Here is a 25,261-nt window from a genome sequence, read left to right as displayed (position 1 = left end):
GAACAAGACCGAGATGTTATCTTCATATAAATAGTATAAATTATTTTATTTACACAAACTTGTTACAAAACAAATATACTATACAATCTTCTTTTTTTTCTCTTTAAATATTACTTCTAACTTGTGTTTTTGTTCATGAATTACATAGCAGCCAATACATAAAAGTCTAGCTGAAAATGATTTGATGTTCATCAGGGGAAGGGGGGCAAGGGGATTACAGGGTTTTTTTTTTGTCTCATGAAGGGTTTGAGTTTTCCTCCCAGACATTAGCTGTATTCTTTGACGTTCACATTCCAAGTCTATGGTTCTATTGAAAAAAAAAAAAAAAAAAAACATCCTCACAATAATACACCTTCAGTTGAGATGTCTGTCAGTGGAGTTCCAAGGTAAACAAAGGATGAGATTGAATGTTGTGATGTACAACTCCTAGTAAACCAGACGCGGCTTCAGCCACACACACACACATACAAACGGATGACAGGAAATGTTAGCATCTTGTCTGTGTCATAAAAACACACACAATACTACATGTTCTGATACCGGGCAGCTGACAAGCTCATATTTTTACCACATTTAGGGTTCATAGGCAGATTTGAACGCAACACTTTTGAACATTCAAGTAAGGTAAAAAAAACAACAAAAAACAACACTGTCCTCAAACAGGGTGAAACTAATTCAGGCACTTTCTTAATTTGATATTTCTTTTAAAAAGCCGTGGGCTCAAAATGACTTGTTTGGCAATGACAATGCAGATGACTGCTTTAGTCCCATCAGCCTTCAAAAAAACAAGCATGAAACGTGTCTTAAGGTAAAGTGTATGACTTCCGGGTCCATTGAGAAAAAAAAAAAAAAAAGCCTGTGGGACAGTAGAACCATCACAGGCCGATTGGGTCACACAGGTACATTAGTTGTGTTGATTCATAGGCAACATAATATGTGTCGTAAAAGCACATGTGATTTGAGACCTTGAAAAAGTGATAAAGGTATTTCGCTGTCAACAGAAACAACATGCTACAGTGGAAAAAAAAAAAAAAACTTCACCGCTGTCCCGTTAAAAAGGGACCTTCAGTCCATGATTTACGAGAGGCTTCTGCTTCTATTACATATATATCTCCATGTATTGCATCATATAGACTTGGCAGTGAAACTTCATCAAATTCTGGCTTCTTAAATAAATAAGGACTCTTTTTTTTTTTTTTTTAAACGGTACCCAAAAATGTATGTGTGTACAAAAAAATGCCTGTGCAAAAATACACATTTCATTTATGTACAATTCCTTAACAAAATACGTCTTCTCAAATAGGGGGTAAGTTCATAACTTTAAATACATAAGCTACAAGGGAGAAAAAAAAAAGTGTTTCCACTCTTTACTGACATCAGTGGAGGTCTCCACGTATGTGGCCAAATATTTTGGGAATATGTCCTGTGAAGCCATCTGCATGAATCTCGCACCACCAAGCCCGACTTGAAGCTGATCTACCGAGTGCAGCGTATTTGCCTGATTTAAGACTCCCGTTTCGACTCAAGGAATTCAAAAGTACAATGCTGGCCTTTCTATCTCGACGTGAGCCGAGCAAATCAAAGTTTTTTGGGGGGGAGGGTTCCTGCGGAAAAAAACACACAACAGGGACTAAAAACACCCACAGAAGACAGCTGACGTGCATAAAGTTTGCTCCAGTTAAGACGTACCATACCTGATTCCCTATGCAGGGGGGCGAAAAAAAAAAAACATTACAATTCACATCGGTCCACAGGGCAGCTGTGGATCTCCCACAGTAATTGTGATACTGAACAGAATAAAATGTTGTGGCAATAATACGATTTGCACAGATTCAGAATATCCACACAGGTAATGCAACTTCCACTTCCACCACTTCACCAGCCCAACTTTCCACTTCAAAAGTGGAAAAAGACACACAAACCCAAGTAGCGACCACACTAGCATTACACTGTGGAGACGAGCTATTTAGTGCTGTTCACAGTCGGGGAGCGGGTCTTTCGATCATTCTGAAAGATTGTGAAATTCTAACTGTCTCATCTGACAAAAAGACTCAAAACGAGGGCACATCAGGTGACCGTATCGCAGTTTGAAAGCGCAAAACCATCCTCGAGCACATCTACAAAGACTCTTTGTAGTTCAGTGTAAAAAGCTTGTAAGAAAAATCATAAAAAGGTAACACTTGCATAATGCTTCAGGGGGAATTAAAAACAAAACAAAAAAAACATGGTTGTCCCTAGCGGCCGTTTCTCAAGCTAAACCATGTAGCCCCGCCCCCTCAAAAAAAGGAGCAGAGTCCGACTGATGAAGCATGAAACAAAGCGATTACGAGTTCTCCTGCTCTCCTTTTCAAGGCTTCTGAGAACGAACTGGGGGGGTGAAATTAAGTCGGGAATTCCAGTAGTCCAGCAGATTCTGACATGAGAAAAATACTCAAAACAGACACACTCGCTCTCTGTAACTGTCACACACACACACACACACACACACTCACGGAAGAGATCGGCTTGTTGCTCCCCACTCAGCATCCTGACAGCTTGTGGCCGTAGAGCCCACACTCGCCCCCCCCAGAGACCCACTGCTGTCGCTCTCCTTCCTCTTACACTGCGCTCATCTTGGAAGACCTCACGGAATACTGGGATAAGTAGAAGTTCGCGGCTGGCTCGTCCGTGACCCCCCCACCACCACACAAGCCAGAGCTCCACAAGCGATGTATCCCCTTTTCGAGCACAGCGCCCCATCCCTCCAACGGACATGGCTTTGGGAGAAAGAGTACGGACATTTGACTTCACTGGCGGTCCAGATCATCTCCAACCCTGAGGATTGTGGGAAACTTGAGAGTAATGTGGATTTTTTTCGTGAAAGAGAAGGCCTCATGCGGTCCAGAGCGGAGTGCTCCAGACTAGTCGCCGTCCTCGTGTCGCCTCCAAGCACTCCGCAGGCGGGACACCGCTGTCAGGGACGAGCCTTTGGCTGCATGAAGGGTACAAAAAAAAGCAGTCTGAGATGAATCTGTGGCATGCCACATTTTTCATATCATGCTGGTGATTTTCCCCATAATAGTTCCCCAGTTTACATGAACCGTTTTGGTTGTCCTATGGCCAAAACACCACACGTGATTAACTAGTCCATTTGCACAGAGACTCAAAAAAAATAATAATAAAAATAATAATAAATAAAAATAAATAAGCACAAAGGGTATCCCCCGTAACGCTGTTACTTTTTTCAGTAACGGGTAATCTAACTAATTATTCTTAGTGTAAGCATAACGCTGTTACCATTTTCGACACCCCGTTACTGAAACCGCCTAAAAATATATCACAGACTTCATAACTAATCTGCAGTGATAACATACATAATCAATGAATGAGGATTGGCTGAAGTTTAGTAAGATTGGGTTTTCAGCCAATCAGAGAAGTGGGCGGGTGTTTAGAGCACATCCAAAGTGCCGGCTAGTAGATGCGGCATAGCGAGAGATGAGTGAGAAGACATTCATTCATTTTCTACCGCTTTTTCCTCACGAGGGTCGCGGGGGGTGCTGGAGCCTATCCCAGCTGTCTTTGGGTGAGAGGCGGGGTACACCCTGGACTGGTCGCCAGCCAATCACAGGGCACATATAGACAAACAACCATTCACACTCACATTCATACCTATGGACAATTTGGAGTAGCCAATTAACCTAGCATGTTTTTGGAATGTGGGAGGAAACCGGAGTACCCGGAGAAAACCCACACAGAGATGCCCGAGGGTGGAATTGAACCCTTGTCTCCTAGCTGTGTGCGTGCTAACCACTAGGCCGCCGTGCCGCCCCCAGTTAGAAGACAGCGTTTGCCAAAATAATAGTAGTAGTAAAAGTACAGACACTACTTTAACCTCGTTGAGGTCAAAGGTAAAAATGTACACGTTGAATGTACTTTATGTCCCCCCCCCCAAAAAAAAAAACATTGTCCATGTCTTGTGTGAACAAACCTACATAAACACCTGTCGACTGCAATGAATTCAAACCTCTGTAATGGTACGCCATACCCGCCTTTGCAGGACAGCAAACACGGGTATGGCGGGTAGTTAATTTTACTGGTAACTAATTACTTTTATATATACTTTTTTGGAGAAGTAACTAACTAATTACTTACTAATTACTAAATTAGTAATTAAACTAATTACTTAAAGTAACATGGCCAACAGTGTTTATCATCCACTAAGACAAAGACAGGTTTCCAGTGCAACCAACCCACCTGATGTAAATGGGAGTTGTTGGGCATCCCTGGCGTCCCCGGAATGCTCCGCCCATGTTTCCCGTGAATGTTGTTAATGGCAGGCGACTTGGTCACCTTGTGTCTACCCGGTCCAGGACCCCCACCCCCGCCGTCACCGATTCCCCCTCCTCCGCCGCCGCTGTTCACGCCGCTGACGGCAGGAGAGCTTTTGCGTTTCCTGCTCTCCAGGCGGCCGTCTGAGGAGTGGTGGCTGAAGCCGGTGTGGTGCTCCGCCGAGGGCTGGTGGTGGACAAAGGGCCCCAGAGACAGGGTGGAGTCGCTGCTGTTCATCACCACACTCATGCGCTTGATGGACTCGGCAGAACTGCCTGAGGGAGGACCTCGCGCTGGCGGGCCGGAAGAGCTGCCCGACGAGCCTCCGGAAAGCTCAGCCTTGAGGTTGAGGGAGTTTGTGCGCACGCTGGGGCCACAGTTGAGACCTACGCTGTGGACTCCGCTATGGGAGGAGGATAACGATGAGGATGAGGAACCTAGTGAGCTGTGGTGGTAAGTGCTCCCTGAGCTGCCGACATTTGCACAGTTCTTCTTGAAAGAGGATGAGGGAGAATAGTTGGCGTTCGGGGGTTCGGAGGAGCTGTGGGACGAGGAGAGGATCGAGCTGTTCTTCCTCTTCTTTCCCGAGCTGAAGCTGGTGCTGCTACTGTGACTGTTGGCGCCGATGCTACCCCCACCCACTGGAGTGGGGATGACGGGTGTGGAGGAACCGGTGGAGGTCTCCTTGGGCCTGAAGGACAATGACTTTGTAGTGCTGCTGCTGGAGGGACGGGACTTAAGCGCCCGGCCTGAGGCAAGGGAAGGAGCTAAAGGAGAAGTGGAGGAGGACAAATGGGCTGAAGGCATCTGCGGCGACGAAGACACTTGTCGGGCCTGCGTGGTGCCGTAGGCCGGGTGCTCAGACCCTCCTTGCGGAGAGCTGCGGGCATTTAAGGTGGTCCCATAGGGGAGCAGAGGCTTGCCCTCATATGATTGGCTGTAGGGGGTCTGGGTCAAGGTGGAAGGTGGGCCCAGGAAGCCTGAAGAAGGGGTGCTACTGTGGGAGTTTGTGCTTGTCTTATGGGGAGGTGCAAAAGAGGAGCTGTTCTCCAAGGCCAAGGGGATTTTCCTGTGAAAAGAATATTCAGGATTTAACATTCATTCATTTTTTAAGGGTCGCGGGGGGGCGAGAGGCAAACTACACCCTGGACTGGTGGCCAGCCAATCACAGGGCACATATAGACAAACAACCATTCACACTCACATTCATACCTATGGACAATTTGGAGTCGCCAATTAACCTAGCATGTTTTTGGAACATGCAAATGGTGGAATCGAACTTGTATCTCGTCCGCTGTGCATTTCATTTGTAGTCCTACATATTCTACACACAAAGTACTGTATAAAACTCTATTCTAAACCAGCAATTCTAAGCTCCGTTGTTTTTGATGCAAAAGTATATAATACAATATACATATAATATATAAAGTATATAATATATAGGGTAATATATGTATAATAGATAAAGTATATAATGTAATATACAACCAATATCTGGCTTGTTTACACAGTGGTGTTTTCTTTTAATTATTTTGAAGTAAAATAGAAAATACTTTCAATCATTACACTGTTATAATTGGAATATCTGCTTATTCTTGAATTTTAATGTTTTATTATAGTTTTTATGTTTTGTATTTTTTTATGCAGTTATTTCCCTCGTCATTTCCTTAATACATTCATTTTCTACCGCTTATCCTCTCGATGGTCACGGGGGGTGATGGAGCCTATCCCAGCTGTCTTCGGGCGAGAAGCGGGGTACACCTTAATACAATGACTGTAAAATGTACTTTGGGACAAGTAATTACACATATTAATGTTTAAAAATATATATATTTTATATTGAGTGGTTAGTGTGCAGACCTCACAGCTAGGACACCCGAATTCAATCCCACCCTCGGCCATCTCTGTGTGGAGTTTGCATGTTCTCCCCGTGCATGCGTGGGTTTTCTCCGGGTACCCCGGTTTCCTCCCACATTCCACAAACATGCTAGGTTAATTGGCGACTCTAAATTGTCCATAGGTATGAATGTGAGTGTGAATGGTTGTTTGTCTATATGTGCCCTGTGATTGGCTGGCGACCAGTCCAGGGTGTACCCCGCCTCTTGTCTGAAGACAGCTGGGATAGGCTCCAGCACCCCTGCGACCCTCGTGAGGATAAGTGGTTGAAAATGAATGAATGAATGAATAAAACCAAAATTAACTTAAAGCGGCTTGCAACTTAATGACCACTGGAACATGTGGGTCCCAGGTCGAGACTATTTCGACCCCTTCCAAACCATGTTTTTTCAACCTTGTGCATAAAACACATTACACACTTTTAACTTACTATTTCACAGTGATTTGGTTAAAAACGTAAACAAAAACTACAATACTGCCCATAAAATGACACTTAAATTGCACTTACCTCCACATATGAGAGTTGACGTGCTTGTCCAACATTGTGGAGAGGGCAAATCGCATTCTGTCCCATCGCCTGTCGAAGGAGTAACAGCCTCTCCCAAACAGTCGACTTCCGAACTTACAGTACTAAAAACAAGAAGGGGCATCACTTGTTGCTGTCAACAATCGTCTAAGTGTGAACAACGATGTGTTAATGGTTATTTAAATGAACGTATAATAATAGTCGAGGACACTTACAGCTACCGGTCGAGGGTGATAACCTGAATATTGACAGTGCAGTTTGTCAGCACTCTCCTCACGCTCATCATTCTCTCCCTCGTCACTGGAGGCTCGAGACAAGCCATCAGGAGCACTTTGGGGTTGGTGCGGTGACTCGTGGACTGCTGCGGGGTCTATGGGGGTACCAGCCCCGTGTGTGTTGTTTAGTCTGTTAGATAAACGTATAAAAGTTATTCTCAGGTTATTACACTGTGACAATTTTAAGTCTGTTGCTAAGTAATGACAGTCCATAGTCTATTCTGTTTAGATAAAATGTGAAAAAGAAACAAGAAGATCATCACTGACCGTGGAAGACCAGGGCTGTGAAATTTTGGTTTGTTGGTTGGCAGAATCTTGGTGGCTTCTGGGGTGGGTCCGTTGCCATGAGCCACCGTGTGGACATCATAAGAAGTGGGTAGATGGAGGGAGGGGTGTGGGTCCCTGAGAGGGGGCGTTTGTTGGGAATGGGTTTGGTGGTGTTCTCTCTCTCTCTCCCGCTCCTTTGTTCTGTTCTTGTGCTCTGCCAGCAATGTGTCAAAGCGTTTCCTCCGCCCTGGCACTGCCCTACGCTGGTTCAAGGAATGTGTCTAGCAAAAGACAGGTCAAAGGTCAGAATTTTTGCCTGAGAAAAACACCTGCTCCGCTTCCAGTTTTAACATGGACTGATGGCTTGGATATAAAATGGTGCAAAACAGTAGCATCAATTGCACTATTTTCTAAAAAAGTAAGGTATTATACGGTTTACATACACTAATCATGGGCATAAATTGTATATTTTTATTATGGGCCCTTAGATATATATACTGTATGTAATATTTGACATCCAAACATACCTTGCATGTTAGGGATCTTGTGCAGGGTTTACGTGCCGTCACATCCATAACGCCACAGTGGATGTCTGGATTGAACTCCCGTTCTGAGTAGGAGTAAAACATTACATTCAATTACAGACAGTAGGAGGGGAAAAAAAATATTATTCAACTATGTACTTTAACCATACCGTATTGAACAGATTGGTTTAAATAGTCCGCCATTCCCACACCCCAGCTCACCTGTCAATTTCTTATTAAGGTGGCGTCTGCTAGCACTGCTGCTGCTGTTCTCCTGCTTCTTATCCGAGACAGACATGTGGCCTTTGCCATTAGGGATTTGTCCTGGGGTCGGTAAGGGAGGCTTTGGTATGGAGGGACAGTTAAGGCCTGGTTTAAGGGCAGAGGATGAGGAGGTGGTGATGGTGGTGGTGGTAGTGTTGGAGCTCACAGTGGTGCTAGAGGAAGATGTTGAGGTGGATGAGGTGGTTGGGGGGGCGGAGGGGGCCTGCACCAGCTTAGCTGACGAGTCCACATTCAGAAGCATCTTCTCCACCTTGACAGCCGGGGTGAGGCTGGAAGAGAAGGTTACAGAAATGAAGAGGGCAGCAAGGAGGAAGCTGAGCGTTAGAAACAAAGAGCCGGTTAGAAACGTATGGTAAGAGACAAATGTGCACATATGAGTGGAGCTGGAGGGGCAAAACATAATTCTCATCATCCATAATTCAAAAAGACAGGTTGAGATACAAACATTACATCAGGACATGCTCCATGAATATTACCAATAATGACACTTTGCAACAGAAGTTTTTGGTGGCCAACCAATTTTGATAATGTTAACCCAAGTGCACAAAATAATAATACAATATAGGTACAGATATTTAAAAAAAACATATAGGGTAAAGCTAGCACCACACAATTCTATCATAGATGAGTGACACTTACATTTTATCTGGCTGGAGCATCCTGAAGGGAGGAAAAGGAGGCCTTCGCTGAATGCCGGGCAGTTTCTCTTTGGCTGGTTTTAGTAGTTTGGGATTGGAGGAGGATGACGAGGATGTTATAGAGGAAGATAAGCTAGATCCTGCAGTAGAGGTTCGCCCAAAGATCCCACCACTCGTTAGTCCAGCAACAGACCCTGGGCCCAGTCCAGGTCCGTGTGCACTGTTACTACTCCTGTTCCTTCCCGACAAAGGGAAGGGTGAGGCGGAGGCCGACTTTATGGGCGAGTTATGTCTTCTCTCTGGAAGAAAAGCACATAGGGGTCCGGCATGAAAGACCATCCCAGTAGTTTTCCTATCCAAGTCACACTATGTGCTTCCAATATCATGAAAAAAAAAAAACAAGCTCACGAATATAGCGACATTTTCCCAAGTAGATGATGAAGCTAAGGAGCTACGAGAAACTATTATTTTGTTTAAAACAGCTTGGAACCACTCCAAATTGTCCATAGGTATGAATGTGAGTGTGAATGGTTGTTTGTCTATATGTGCCCTGTGATTGGCTGGCGACCAGTCCAGAGTGTACCCAGCCTCTCACCCGAAGAGAGCTGGGATAGGCTCCAGCACCCTCAGCGACCCTTGTGAAGATAAGCGGTAGAAAATGAATGAATGAATGAACTTGGGCAGACGCTTACCGCTATCATGCTAGGTGCTAACGTTAGCATTTTAGCATGCTAACATAATTATACTAACATTTTTAGCATTTTCATACTTGTGTACATATACTTGCTATGTGTTAGCATTATTAGTATTCTTTAAGCCATTCAAACCCTTCCATGGTAGTTTTTCACGGGCAAGGAAATCAAATATGATATGTAGCTATATATAGGATTAATATTATGGTGTAAATGGCGCAAAAATTAAATACTGTACATGAAATACTGTAAAATGTTGTGCATTGAACATTTTGCATGACTTCCTATCGAATTCTCATGAGAACACGGGTATGCATTACAGTAGCCCGAAGAGAGCTGGGATAGACTCCAGCACCCTCCGCGACCCTCGTGAGGATAAGCGGTAGAAAATGAATGAATGAATGAATGAATGAACATCAGAGGATAGGCATCATTTAGCTACACTTTTTAACAAGTCAAAATAATTTCAGGAAAATAGACCATAAAATAAATAAAAAATTGTAATATAATAATAAAATAAATAAATTTTTATTATTATTTGGACACAAGTCCAACCACAGACAATGAAAACGACGAGCCGTACTGTGAAAGAACTCATCCTCAGCCATTTATTTATCTATGCAACAGTAAAAAAGCGTTTGTGATGTGTGCCTTAAAAAAAGAAACAGCCAACAGGTCAAGAGCTTCATTTTTAAGCCTCAGCTTCTCAGAACAGTTTGTTTAAAAGCAAGTTTTCCAAAACCAAGAAGCACAGAGCAGAACCTTAGGGATTAAAGAGAAAGCCTTTATCATAGTCTATTTATAGTGAATGTGTATACCCCCTTATGTATGCTGGAAGTAATATAGTAGCAACGCCTCTCAATCTCTCTCATGATCTCAGCTCAGCAAACACTTAAGGGTGTTCTGGGTGGACTTTACTCTTTTACGTCACTTGTTTCAGAAAATGAGCCACTGTTGAAATCCATATCGGACGAGACCTCGGGTGGACACATTTCACCATAATGTCTATAGTATGAAATGGTAACTAGACAGTATATTTCTGGCATAAATAGTTGGCCTCGGGTGACACAAAGAGGTCAAGACAGTAGAGTGGACAACTGATACTGTTGCTGCTGAGGTTTACACAATAATTATCATGGTGAGATATGCTTATGGTATTCGGCATACAGTATCAATGGTCATGTAAACAACATGGCCATATGTGGACAGCATACCAGGACCATTATAAAGCTGCAATGGAGTAAAAAATGCAAAAAAAATGCCACTTTTTTTTTTGCTTTATAAGGTTTATATGTTTGTTACATTGCTATTATATTGGATACATGTTCTACTTTGTAAAAAAAAATATTGTTACAGTGTTGTTATCAGCAGAACAATTGAATTGTCTTATCTGTCTATCACAACAGTGAAGGTTGATGACATAATGACAATCTAATGGTGTCCCATTTCTTAGTGGCTTCTTCGGACCTTATAAATGTTATGGATAAAAGAAACGTCCTAAAGGCACACTCCACAGAGTGGTGACAAGAAACCTCGGAACACATTCCACATCATGACCATATGCTTCTCTTGAAATGAAGTCATAAAAAATCATCAGAACACTGAGAATGCCATGTCCACCACAATCTGTTCACCTACTTTGCAAGAGCAGAATAAAAGCATTTCTTTCACTCCTGCTCCTGCCACCCACCCCTCTATTTCAGCTGCCTTGTTCTATGCCGGTCACAGCCAGCGCACACAAACTTCCCAGGAAACTACACACTGAAGTCTTTCTATAAGCAAAGAACAAATACCGAAACAAAAACAGTCACAGCCAAAGACAACAAAAGAACACAATTGTTCATATCCTCTTTCGCACCGCCAAAGAGTTGTCTCGGTGTTAAGGGGAATCCTTGGCTACGGAAGAAAACAACGCAATGTTCAAGTAATAACATGGACTGGCTTCGGTCAAACACGTATGCAAGCTCTGTAGTGAAACGTACTAAATCAAAATAGTGTCATCTTGGAATGAGGGTTCGAGAACATGCAAAGTGTTCTTACAAAGCCATGGAAACATGAGAAGGGAGACTGATGAACTGTGAAATCAGGGAGCTCACAATAGCCTGTAGCAGGTCTAACCAGTGCTTATGATGCTTACAGTTATTTACAGCTATAGCAATTTGAAAGAGATTAATTAATTCATATGATAGGAATATACCATAAATTCCAGACTTCTTTTTCACCTGCTTTGACAATGATGCGGCTAAATTAGGGCTAAAAGAAATACAGTTCCCGTGATGCTTACATTGTAGCGTCAGGAAGTACAGTTGTTAATTGGAGTTAATTGACACACTTTTTTTAATTGCACACTTTTAAATCTTATGCAGCAATTGTGTTTTGAATTTGTACAGTTTCTGCTTGGCCCATGGAAGCTGCTAAATAAAAAAAAGTGTCTGGTCACCTGGGCTAGTAGTGCTGCAAACACCGAATGGCGGAGGAATTGCAAGGTTTATAGTGTGTCTTTCTGTGTAAATATGCCATGTTAAAATGTGGACAAATGCGGCCTTATATATGTACAATTTTTCCACTCTTTAAATTTGATGGGTGTGGCTTATTTTCAGGTGCACTCAATAGTCCAGAATTTAAGTACAATTTAAGTCTTACGCTTGTATAGCGCTTTTCCACCTCCAAGGCACTGAAAGCGCTTTGCCGCTAGTTTGCACCAGGAGCAAGTGGGGGTTCAGTATCTGCACAAGGATACTCCGACATGATCACAGGAGGACAAAGGATCAAACCTGCAACCTTCAGGTTGGGAGACGACCACTCTACCACCTGAGCCGTGCTGCCCCATTATGTCATTATCACGATGTCCCATTATGATAATGACTTCTTTCCTTGAATTATTGTGACTCAGTCTTTTCTGAAGAATATACCGAAATAACAGCACAGATTATCTACCACCTGCATTATTAGAATTAGGACATGTATTTTCTTATTTTTCCGCTTTGACGCAGACTTTAAGAAAATTATTTGCATTAAACTTATTCCCTTAAGTATCAAACACATATACCGATAAGCCTGATAAGACTCATCTCCAAAAAATACATCTCACAGTTTCATTTTCTGATTTAAAACACAGACACATCCATATAATAAGAATATGCCACAAGACATTATATGGCTCGTTTTTGTTTGAAGCATAAACAGCTTCCAGTGATAGAGTAGGACAGTTCACATCCTGTGCTATGATACCTCCCTCTTGTGGCTGAGCATAAACCGTGGCTGCAAAACGCATTCATTTTAAGCATACACCTCTTACTGTACATATTTACCGACTCATCTGAGAATTCCGAGTTGTGTTTTGTGTGTTAAAAAAGCAGTACTCGTAGAACAGAGAACTGTATCAAATATTAACAGAGGATTTGGAGCCATGCATGTGGGCACATACACAAACACATGCACAACAGAGGGTTAAGTAAATAAAGTCTGTGGCGCTTCCTCTCAGGTTTTTCCTTGTTAAAGGAGAACTGCACTTTTTTCTGGAATTTTGCCCATCTATCACAATCCTTGAGACGCACGTCTTTCTCTGTCTTTCAGTGACATTGTTATTATTAACATTGTTACGCCGATTTAACTAGGTTTCTGGTGTAATGAGACTATGCCACACCACACCGACTAGCTGTGATCCGGTAAAAAAAAGAACCACACACTCACCTGTAGGCCACTACCGAAAAGGTAACACTACACACTGGAGCAGTCTGGAAAAGTTAATGCTAGGTGTAGGCACTTGTTTCTATGCAAAATCAATACACCAGGAAGGAAATTCCAGGTAATGCTTAAAAGGTCCAAAATAAGTATTTCATGTTATCATGAATGTAGTTGTTACTACATGCTTACAGCATGTATATAAAACCTTGAAGATTTTTTTTAATAGCGGCCTTTAAAGGCACCATAGGTCTGTCCCATTAAGTGCAGTCTGTTTTACATCTAAATCTATATTTTATATCTAAAAGAGAAAGACATGTATGTTAATGTCTCTCACAATGGGCTAAATTTGGGTCAGTTTTCCTTTAAGGAAGTAAAGTGGTTGGAGAAACCATGCTAATGTGAGCAATGTCCCCATGAGCAATGCAGCAGTGTCAGAGACAGTATCATGCAAATGCTTAGTATTTGATTATTTACACATTTATTATCTTGTTGGATTTAATTTGAAGAAAATAAGCACTCAAGTGTCTCACCGGAGAACGTCTGTGAATATACAGAATGCTTTGTTCAAGACGGTGTATTTGCAGACAGTGTGTCTGCAGCACTTACCATAATGTGCTTGGAAGGCTTGGGGCTTGACTACTTGACTACAGTGGCTGCACATCACCAGGTAGAAGTCATCTTGAGCGGGATACTGGCCAAATATGGACATATCTGTGAAAAAAGTTGATCAAATCTGATGATTAGGGTATGAGCCATGAGTCAGTCCACTATTACACATCTGTGTTCATAAATACAATATACAATATCACTCAAAGGTTTGGGATCACTTGAAATGGACTTCATGGCAGTCCTGCCATGAAGTCCAGCATCCTGAAGTCGCCGCTTTACTGTTGATACTGACACTGGAGTACACGGGTACTTTTTAGTGCAGTTGCCAGGCGACGACCCGTGAGGCGTCTTTGTCTTAAACTACACACTCTCAAATATTTGTCTTCTTGCACAGTTGTGCATCGTTTTTATGTCCTTGTTAGACCTGATTTGTGCTGCTCTCTGAAGGGAGTAGATTTTAATTTTAGTTTAGATTTTTAGATGAGTTTTCTAATTATCTACTCGCCTTATAAAATGATTAACTTGGATTAGCAGCCATAGCAGAAGATTGATGCAAAGGACTGACAGTTGTTGATAGTAGGCCTCTATGCAAAAATGTACATTGTTCTTTGAAAATTATATGATTAATTTTAATTGTTTGTGAAATGGATAAAAATGTTTGTGAAATGGGAAAAAAAAATTTTGAAATGCATGAAAATGTGTTTTTCTTTGGAAAACAAAGAAATTTGCAAGTGATTCTATATATATATATATATATTCCATATATCTAAATATACTGTGTATACTGTGTGTGTGTGTCTCTAAATAGATAGATGTGTGTGTGTGTGTGTGTGTACAGTATATTCCATATACATGCAAATATGTGATGTCATACAAAAATAAAGAAATAAATGCGAGAACACTGATGTTCTAACTGACGAGCACATCCTGCAAACAAAAATATGAAAGACTCCCAAAGCACTTGGCTGTGCATCATGGAGTACATGTTGATAAGACGCTGCCAAGCTAGTGATCCAAAGGTTGCCTGCTGTCAAGTAACTTTTTTCATCTAGTTCACCAACTTCCTGGTTATGACTCAGTACAGTATGTTGCATTAGATTCCCGCTTCAATTCCGTCTTTTCACAAATTTAGGCAAAACACTGGCTTTCTTAAGACAGGGAAAATTGTGTTCTACCTCTGAAATAGGGATAGGATGTGGTCCACCAATGAAATACAGTAGTTGTCCAAGACTAACAAAAAAAAAAGCTGTGACAGTATTGCCTCCTGCCCTCAATAGAATGTGAAAAGAATTTAACGTGTGGCACGGTGTACCAAAAACCTCCTAATCTGAGGGGCTAATTAAGAGTGGGGTGTTATGGTGTGACAAGAAAAGAAGAGGATGAAAGAGTGGGGCTCTCCGCAGTATGTGCCGCTCAAGAGCTGTCAAGGGTCCTCAAAACATCATTGGCTAGGCCTGGAAGGGATGAGGACCATTACAACAAGGTCTACCTGATGGGTAGCCTCTCAGGGTGGGAGTGTCATTACTTTGACAAACTGGAGCCCACTTTGGGCATGTGAATAGAATAGAAACGCGTCTCTATGTCCCCTTTACCAAGAGACATTTGAAATATAAAAAAATAAAAAAAAGCCAAGGTCTTCATTCAATGGATACATGGATGTAAAATTATATAGTGGCATATTTGTGATATACACTATAAAAATCAAGGCCCGACTCTTGTCAGTAGGAGACAAAAGGCATGTAGAAAGGTGTATGTGTTCATTAAACTTATTCTCAAACCGAGTTGCTCACTTGGAGCATTCTACAAAATGGTTGGCTCGACACACAAGAAACCAAGCCAGACCCACTTGTGATTGTGATTCAACACAACTAAAAGCAACTGTCATGAAAAATCTAATGGACTGTATATGTCTTCTTCTGAATTGCACACAGTAAAAAAAAAAAGAATGCGGAAAGAAAGGAAGTTGACAAGAAGGGCAAAGAGATTCAGGAGATTTGTAATATGGAACAAAGCACATTTTCGCTGAGATACGTCACAAACAAGGGGAGAAAAATACGGCAAAAAAATGAATATCCTACGGTGATCTCAAATCTATGACTCACCTGTGTATACAGTGAATTGTAGAAGTACACAGGTACTGTATGTATGTAGGTATGTGTGCTGCATACTCAAATAACAGGACTCATAAACATGTCAATTTTAAAGATACAACTGTATGCCTCTGTATATTGGCAATGGTTTCATTTACTTTGAACATGCATACAAGTAACATTAGAATACAACAAGAGTACAATTCACATTTTCACATGTCCAAAAAAAAAGAGTAGGAAGAAGCATATTCTGCTGTATATTCTGTATGATTGCCGTCTATGCATACATACATGAAAATACAGTATGTGCTGTGCTTATTATTTTCATCTTTTTCACTGTATGTTTGCAAGTGCTGTTGTCAAATGTTGAAAAATAAAAGACAGAACAAACAGCAAGGCAAATAAACACAATGGAGGAAGGTGAAAAAGAGTAGAAGCAGGCCTAGGCCACACAAAGAGGGAGTGAGTAAAAGACCCGTGGTTTACAAACAGCAAAGAGAAATTAGAAGGAGAGAAAAGATGAGAATCCAGTTAATTTCAGCATCCTCATCTAGTGACGGATGATTGAAATAGATCCTGCCTCTTTGATGGGCAGACACTGACTGAATCTGAACCTGCTACTGACTGGTGTGTGACACATTGTACATGTAAGAAGCAAATTCACTGAGTAGCTTGGGCATATTTTTTTTTTACAACGTCTGTGTGTGAATCTTACTGTGGTGTAACCACAGTTGGAATCTGATATGAGTCACGGCAGAGAGGGAGTGATCCACTTGTAATACCGCCACTTGGCGCATGGACGCAGGCGCATCACCACACACTTCTGCCACAAACAGAGTGGTTGATCATCCTCCTGAAACGGTCTCTGAAGAATGCTGCTTGAAGATGCGGATGCAAATGCAACAGCATTCTTCTACATCAAACTGAATTTCTTCACTATTAAGTGGCCTCTTAGTTGTGTAGGCTGCGTAACACAATTTTGTTAAAATTTGATGTTAATTTTGCCCCGGAATTACTGTGTACCTGTAATTTTGTAGTGCGGCATCGAAACAAATACAGCGTGCTGCTATACTGTCATCACACAGAAATTATGACAATTTTCTTCACTGGACTTTTTGATAATCCAAAAAATGTAAATGGCTACTGTATTGACTCCATCCATCTTCTATGCCACTTATCCTCACTAGGGTCATGGGTATGCTGGAGCCAATTACAGGGCACACATCGACAAACAACCATTCACACTCACATTCATACCTATCGACAATTTGGAGTCGCCAATTAACCTAGCATGTTTTTGGAATGTGGGAGGAAACCGGAGTACTCGGAGAAAACCCACGCATGCACGGGGAGGACATGCAAACTCCACACAGGCAGAGAATCTGACCCAGGTCTTCCCGATCTCCTGACTGTGTGGCTGACATGGTAACCACTCGTCCACCGTGATACAAACACATCTCAAGTCAAAGAACAGATTTAGGCTATTTTCACTCAATCATCTTAATCTCAATTGAAGATTCATCTTAATTTGTACAAGCGGTGACATTCATTCATTCATTTTCTACCGCTTTTCCTCACGAAGGTCGCGGGGGTGCTGGAGCCTATCCCAGCTGTCTTTGAGCGAGAGGCGGGGTACACCCTGGACTGGTGGCCAGCCAATCACAGGGCACATATAGACAAACAGCCATTCACACTCACATTCATACCTATGGACATGTTTTGTGTTTTGTGGGAGGAAACCGGAGTACCCGGAGAAAACCCACACAGGCACGGGGAGAACATGCAAACTCCACACAGAGATGGCCGAGGGTGGAATTGAACCCTGGTCTCCTAGCTGTGAGGTCTGCGCGCTAACCACTCGACTAAGTGGTGACATAGCAATGCTAATCATTGAACAAGAGACAAAAAATCCTCATATCGAAGTGATACATGTTAACATAATGGATTATAAAATAAATTAAAATACATAGCATTAGAAAATAACTACATGGCATTGTAGTGTGGTTTAAGTGTGAAACACAAATGATAAAATTAGGAAATTAATACTTCAAAATATAGATATTTCGGATGCTTGTCAATTGGCAGGTTGGGCAGCTCAATCGAATGTATTTGATTTGAAACAAGGTTAAACAAATTAATGTGGTGTATGAGAATGCATACCCACTAAACTAAGCAATAGCTCAGCATGTTATGTTCATTTTAATAGTTAAAAGTAATATGGTGCACGGGAACATACTCCGCTCTTGCTGTTGTCAGCAAAGTCTACTTGGTTAGTACATACAACTTTCAACGTTTATATTAGTCTAATAATGATTTCACATAACAATATGATACCAAAGAGTAAGAGTGTGATGATAAAGTATATTGTGACTATCAGTACACTTGGAAAAAAGGTAAATTCTACTCATAACACCACAAAAACAAACATTTCAAACAAAGTATTCCAAGTACATCCCTCTATCTCCTATTGCTCCCTGTGTCAGGTAAACGACAACATGCTAAGAATGGGGTTTATTATTAGGACTAATATTGCAAATACTGGATATGTGCGTTTACATGATTAAGACAGTGTTATTATTTATAATGTTTAAGCCTATACTCAACTACAGCCTGTTAGAGTTATCTGAGAAGTTATTTTAGGGACAGATGTCAAGTACCACATAAATACATGACACGTTTCACAAATAAAACGGTTGTCCAGTCATTTGATCTGTGGTAGGGAGCATTTTGAAGGAAGAGTTTGAACAGGCTTGAGTGTGTGTGTGTGCAAAACCCCCAGAACCAAAATACACATTTGGCCCTAGACAGAAAAAACACACTTACCTTCTTTGCACAAACGCATGGCTTCGCGATTTTTCCCGGAGTCTTTGAAACTTTCCTCCAATTCAGCACCTGGGAGTGGGGCGATCCGACAGAGACAAATAAATAATTGCACTTGCCCGTTCCCGTTGGCTACCACTATGGTTTCTTCATATTCCGCCGACAACTGCATGCAAGCGGCCACAAATAAGCACACCAGCGCCGGCGACTGTGGCGCTCCACCTTGCCTCGGCGTACACATCCGGGAAGCGGTGGGACTCACCGTCATTGGCGTGGAGTTTGGCGGCGTCGACCCAGCTGGTCCAAGGCTGTCCCAGCATTATTTCAGGACTCGGCAAGGATCTCCGCTCCGCAACAGTCGCCATTGCTGTGGAGCCTTCTCCCCGCTGGATCGGTTGCTGCTGCTGCTTCAGCTGCTGCCTGGCCGCTCGGCGCTGCTCCCCCCTGACGTCATCCTCGGCCCTTTCCGACATTCTTTCCGCTACAATGTAACGACACAAGAGTCAGCCTCGGCAAAGGAAGAGGACTTTCCTCATGAATGGCACCGCGTCGTCTTGCTTCACCACAGCTCGTCCAAACTAAATGAGATCAATTACACGGCGTGTGGCCGCTTGGAACGTCCAAGCCGCTACAGCAGGGGTGATCAAACTGCGGCACGGGGGCCATTTGCGGAACTGTTTTTTTTTCTGCCCATCGGAATATTCAAAAATTCAATTAAAAATGTCCTGCATCAGATTAATATAAAGGAGTAGTACAATCACAAAAATAATACTATAAAAATCTATATTTTAAAATAGATATAATTAAAAATAAAATAGCTTTAGTTCCAGGACGTTCCAGAATGTTCAAGATCATCAAAGAAATTTAATTAGTCAGCAAACCACAGTGAGAGCCATTATCCACGAATGTCAAAAACATGAAACAGTGGTAAAGCTTCCCAGGAGTGGCCGCCTAACCAAAATTACCCCAAGAGCTCAGCGACAACCCCTCCAAGAGGTCACAAAAAAACCCCACAAGAATATATCTGAAAGAACTACAGGTCTAACTTTAGCCTTAGTTAAGGTCAGTGTTTATGACTCCACCATAAGAAAGACATTGGACGAAAATGGCCTGCATGGCAGAGTTCCAAGATGAAAAACCACTTCTAAACAAAAACAACATTAACATCTTAATTTTGCCAGAAAAAATCTTGATACTCAACAACAAAAGTTTTACAAGGTGTGTGTCACATTACATTTGATGTAAAAGTAACACTGCATTTCAGAAAAACAACATCATACCAACAGTCAAATATGGTGGTGGTAGTGTGATGGTCTGCGGCTGTTTTGGTGCTTCAGAACCTGGAAGACTTGCTATGATAAATGGAAACATGAATTCTGAGAACTCCCGGCCATCTCAAGCTGAAACCAACTTGGGTTCTGCAGCAGAACAATAATCCGAAACACACCAGCAAGTCTAACTAGGAATGGCTCGAGAAAAACAAAATGAAGACTTTGGAGCAGCCTAGTCAAGAGTCCTGACCTGAATCCTATTGAGATGCTGTGGTATGACCTTAAAAAGGTGTTTCATGCTGTAATAGAGTGACTAAATTAAAATAATTCTGCAGAGATGAGTGGGACAAAATTCCCCCATAGACCCACTGCAAGTTATCACAAATGCTTGATTGCAGTTGTTGCTGCTCATAGTGGCCCCACCAGTTATTACTTTCAGCAGGCAATCACTTTTCCATATGTTGTCATTGACTAATATTTAGATTTTTTTGACGATCTGAAACATTTAAGTGTGACAAAAAGACAGCAGGAAGGGGGAAACACTAATTTACTAAGTGATTTGAGTGGGTATTTCTTTCCTAAAATTGGTTTTGTTGAGCTTTTAGTCGACACTCTACATGGATATATCGCATGTTTTTATTGATACAAACATCACGCAGCAGTTACCATTGCAACTATGCCGCTCCCTGTACTTGGTTCCGTCAATTTTAAAAGGCTAATAAAAATATAAAGGTGAGAAATATTACAGTGGCTGCCGACATTCTTCCATTTTTTGTTTGCAGCCGTACGATAAAAAAGTGTGGACACCCCTGCTCTACAGTGTGTGAAATCTCTATACTACCTGACTGGGGATGAGTGGTCTACATTAGAACTAGAAACTGACCGTTCCATTTCAAATTTGAATGTGATTGTTAAGTAAAAAAAGAGGTTGCAACATCACAGCATATTTAAGCAATCCATAGATAATTAGCAAAATGGCCCTTAGAGGGATGTGAGCAGTATGAGGATGATGACATCAGCGGAATTTAATGTGACTCTTCGTATACCATGACATCAACGTCACATCATTGCTTCTGTCCATGACCTCACCTATGACCCTCTAGCAGAAAAGTGTTTTTTGAAGAGGTCCACCATCAGGAGGAATGTGATGACATCATAAGAAATTCTCAAATTGTTAAAATAATCAGATTTGAAGCGACTCCCAATCAGATTACACTTTTCACACAAAATGTAATTTAGCGTCTATTTGCATAATATTACATTTTATTCACTGAATTTATGGTAATGGTTTAATTTTATTTGAACATGCACAAAAGTTACATTGAAATACATCACACAATAGTATACGCAGTTCCACAAATCTTATTTAATCCTGCCCCCCAAACGATTCACATCAATTGCAATATTCACTTCCTGTATTCCAAATGTAGTCTACAGAGGAGAATGATAAGGTAATGCAACAACGTGATCATAAAATAATCCTACAACAGTCATAATAAATGTCAGTATATATATATATACACACAGTACATAACAGAACATTGTTGGAATTATTATCTTGTTGAGAATAATTTCTGGGTAGCAAGCATAATTTTAGCTGTTTAAAAATTTACTAGATCAGCAATTTTTAATATTTAGGATTTTAGCAATAGAGGTTTTGTATGTGAGGTATACATGAATCATGGATGATCCTAACTGATCTTTTTTACAGCATATTTAGTGTGTAAAGTGTACTTTTATAAAGGTAGTTGTTTCCCCATACTTCACACTATTATAGTTAGTTATAGTTAGTATGTATAGTAATGCTATTATAGTTTGATATGGTAATACCAGAAAACAATAGAGAATATAGAGTGATTTGTGGTCAAGGACATATGTTATTCAGTATTGAAGTATCTCTCGCCACCTTATGTATGTTGTTAATGTGAGATTTCCATATTTTCATCTATTATGACCCCTAAAAATGTATTTTTGTTCACTGGCAGGTTATTCTACGATAAATACAATTCTGAAATAAAATTTGAAATTATGCAGTAGTAGTCCAACCTAGCTTGGGGTTCACAGCATCAGCAAGTGACGTATGGCTGTTTTTTTGCCCTCTGAGTTGTTCATATCCAAGCATAAGCTGTAGTAATTCTACATTTGATAATAGTTTACTTAAGATCGGCCTTCAACCTTAATCACCCAGTGGTTCTATTGCATATGGCTTGCGCCGACTTTCAAGTACCAGTTCTAGCACAGGGACCATTTGTGGAACATGGCTCATTGCAGAAATGAAATCAACAAAGACCCAATAATTCTAATGTGGCAATACTGGTGGAAAACCTTCATGTTCAAGTTTTTCTTTCTTTTCATTTCTTGTGACAACCCTACAAAGCTCGAAACAATACGCCCAAATAGTAAATATGACAATGTGTAGATGCAGCATCCAAATTGAAAAAAATGTCAAGAAACTAGATGGTCATGGTCAAAGAGCCTTCTGGTGGGGGATTGTCCTGAGTAATACATTGTAGGTTGACATAGCTGAAAATAGACTTTCACCAGAGGAGAAGGGGTGATAAACATTATTTCTCCTTCCGTGCATATTTTATTTGGATTCTTCCGTTTTCATATATATTTTATACTCATGTTGAACAAAGCTTCTGAAGCAATTTCGCTAAATGTCTTGACTACGACAATAAAGCTGAAAAGGTAAACAATTACTCTCCTAATCTCCTCGAGTGCTCGAGCAAAACCCTTCAACACAACGAGCGGGCATAGTATAAAAAATGCATAACAAACAACAGAAATTGATCCAGAATTGGACCATAACAATGGTTTGGTGTTGGTGCGAACTGCAGCTTTGGGGTGGGTACTTTTGGTGCAAACATCACTTCCTCCTCCATCTCCAGTACCGGAAGAAGTGACGAAAATGTTAAAAAATGGTAAATATACGTAAAAAATACCAAGATGAACGTGTTTTGGTGTTGTGAACATTTCATGGGAGCGCTTACGTAAACTCAAAACAACATTTTACATAACAGTGTAAACCATGGACCACGTCTTGTGATGTTCTTGTAAACTTAAACTGTACATAAACATACCTTCATTTCAAAATTGTGACTATTTCATGGAGGTTTAATGACTTATTTTCACAGTAACTACCAAAAAATAAATCATAAAAACAAGATTATTTTAAATGTAAACATATGTTGTTGCTGTGTACAATTTATTAGGTAGAACACCGCAGTAAAATGCAACTTTCATTAGACTTCTGCGGTATTTAGAGAGCGGCATGTAGCATTTTGTCAACTAATTTATGTCTGTGGTGCAGAGGTCATAAAGCGTAACAGTATTATGCTGTAAGAGCTTACCTTGGCAAAAAAGGAAAAAAAGATACTTAAATTTAACTCAGTCAGCTGCTCCACATCTGTTTGGGTGCTCACTGGCTGCCACACACCCACAAGAAGAAATCTGCAAACACATATGCATGTTGAAGGGAGACCAGTTAATGTCACGAATGCCAACTTTGAATGCATGCATGTGTAATACACACTTTACTGATAATTTAAAATTACATTGAAATAAATACACTGGAATGAAAAATAATTGTGTCCAGGGCCACAAAGAAGCACTGTCATTGGTAAGACACTCTCCTCACTCTCCCTATCCCACAGGAAGCCTCACCAGCCAGGGTCATTTTGCTATATTGAGCCTCGGTGGTCATCATTAATCAGCGATCGCAATAATTAACTGAGTCTTGTCTATATTTTGTGCATAAATGTACGGTAAAGTGATTTTTTTAATTTTCTGTCTTTGTATTCCTTTCCATCAAGACAGTATTTAAGGAAGACCAAAACAAAGATGACTGATAATGATAAGAACAATTCTAAGAAAATCGTTATTCACATCTTGGCAGAATGTACAGCCTTAATTTTGTCAAGACATTCCATTTTGAATAACTGGCAACCTAAACTTTGTCTTATCTGTTCCTCTTACAACATAAACGGTTGAAGTCTTTCCTGAAGTACATTCTGAAATTGGCAGTCAACAACTATGTCAGCTACATTACAAGCATGAAGTATTTTTTTTAAGTAAAAAAAACAATAATTAACTGTGTCTTGTCTTTATTTCATGCATAAATGTACGGTCAAGTGAAGTTTTTTTTTATGTATTCCTTTCCATCAAGACAGTATTTAAGGAAGACCAAAACAAAGATGACTGATAATGATAAGAACCATTCTAAGAAAATCGTTATTCATATTTTGGCAGAATGTACAGCCTTAATTTTGTCAAGACATTCAATTTTGAATAACTGGCAACCTAAACTTTGTCTTATCTGTTCCTCTTACAACTTAAACGGTTGTAGTCTTTCCTGAAGAAAATTCTGAAATTGGCAGTCAACAACTATGTCAGCTACATTACAAGCATGAAGTATTTTTTTAAGTAAATAAAACAATAATTAACTGTGTCTTGTCTTTATTTCATGCATAAATGTACGGTCAAGTGAAGTTTTTTTTATTTTTTTTTATGTATTCCTTTCCATCAAGACAGTATTTAAGGAAGACCAAAACAAAGATGACTGATAATGATAGGAACAATTCTAAGAAAAGCGTTATTCATATTTTGGCAGAATGTACAGCCTTAATTTTGTCAAGACATTCAATTTTGAATAACTGGCAACCTAAACTTTCTCTTATCTTTTCCTCTTATAAGTTAAACGGTTGAAGTCTTTCCTGAAGTACATTCTGAAATTGGCAGTCAACAACTATGTCAGCTATATTACAAGCATTAAGTATTTTTTAAGTAAAAAAACATAGCCTGCCATTGTAGACAACTCATTGCAGACTAACTTCAGCGAGTGGTACTAAGTCACAACAAGTTTTGCAAGCCCTGCTCCCACCTCTACCATAACAACGAACATAATAATTAATAATAAACATCGAAAATGGCCAAATCCCCTGCTGTCATAAGTAGCTAGGTAAATCATGTCTGATATAACATTAGACCTGTAATGAAAGCAGCCTCCATCCCATTCTGTGGCTGCCACAAATGGCATCAAGCTACGTCGCCCTGCTAGCTAAAGCCTGAAGCCAGCCATGACTAGCATTAGCGAGGAAGCCTGCCAGGAGCCTGACAGCACAGAACAAGTCATTAGCACTCGTCACGGAGCCACAGCAAGTTCCCTCTTACCGATCCTCTGGATGCCGTACGTGTACACTCACGTCAGGCCGATTCAAATCAAGTGGATGCACAGGGCGAAGGCGGCAGCACACGGTCAGAAAGAGCGAGTGCACTGCTCAGCCTCTGTGGAGGTCTTCACCAGGTGCTTCCATGTCTGTTTACCAGACTGCATTCTGGGAAGGTGACGTCACTGACCCGTCGACGCGCGAG

General features: G+C 40.9%; 1 protein-coding gene across 3 annotated transcripts; it reads right to left on the bottom strand.

Moving 5' to 3' along the window:
* Position 1: 1 nt before the first annotated feature.
* Positions 2-25,227, bottom strand: LOC131126295 (ataxin-7). 3 transcript variants are annotated; one of them, XM_058068676.1, is made up of 14 exons: positions 25,061-25,227; positions 23,242-23,341; positions 18,880-19,098; positions 18,621-18,689; positions 13,705-13,809; positions 8,721-9,018; positions 8,227-8,350; positions 8,019-8,139; positions 7,800-7,882; positions 7,273-7,553; positions 6,946-7,135; positions 6,713-6,834; positions 4,234-5,377; positions 2-2,971 (listed from the first exon to the last, which is right to left on the bottom strand). In XM_058068676.1, exons 3-14 carry the CDS (start codon positions 19,088-19,090, stop codon positions 2,954-2,956), a joined length of 2,766 nt encoding a protein of 921 aa, XP_057924659.1. In that variant the 5' UTR covers positions 19,091-19,098; positions 23,242-23,341; positions 25,061-25,227; the 3' UTR covers positions 2-2,953. The 3 variants fall into 3 exon arrangements, with proteins under 3 accessions (XP_057924659.1, XP_057924644.1, XP_057924652.1); XM_058068661.1 differs by having other exon boundaries at positions 8,019-8,350; XM_058068669.1 differs by lacking the exons at positions 23,242-23,341; positions 25,061-25,227 and having other exon boundaries at positions 8,019-8,350; positions 18,880-23,231.
* Between the last annotated feature and the right edge of the window lie 34 nt (positions 25,228-25,261).

The sequence above is a fragment of the Doryrhamphus excisus genome, chromosome 1 (genome assembly GCF_030265055.1).
Source record: "Doryrhamphus excisus isolate RoL2022-K1 chromosome 1, RoL_Dexc_1.0, whole genome shotgun sequence".
NCBI classification, from domain to species: Eukaryota; Metazoa; Chordata; class Actinopteri; order Syngnathiformes; family Syngnathidae; genus Doryrhamphus; species Doryrhamphus excisus.
The sequence above is the reverse complement of the archived record's forward strand: the minus strand, read 5'-3'. Positions and strand labels throughout refer to the sequence as shown.

Coding starts and splice junctions, on each gene's coding strand:
- LOC131126295 (XM_058068661.1), bottom strand. CDS start 19,090: ATGTCGGAAAGGGCCGAGGATGACGTCAGGGGGGAGCAGCGCCGAGCG. Junction 8,351..8,720: donor ATGCTCCAGCCAGATAAAAT/GTAAGTGTCACT, acceptor CTTCTCTTCCAG/CCTCACCCCGGCTGTCAAGG. Junction 5,378..6,712: donor GTCAACTCTCATATGTGGAG/GTAAGTGCAATT, acceptor TTCTTTTCACAG/GAAAATCCCCTTGGCCTTGG.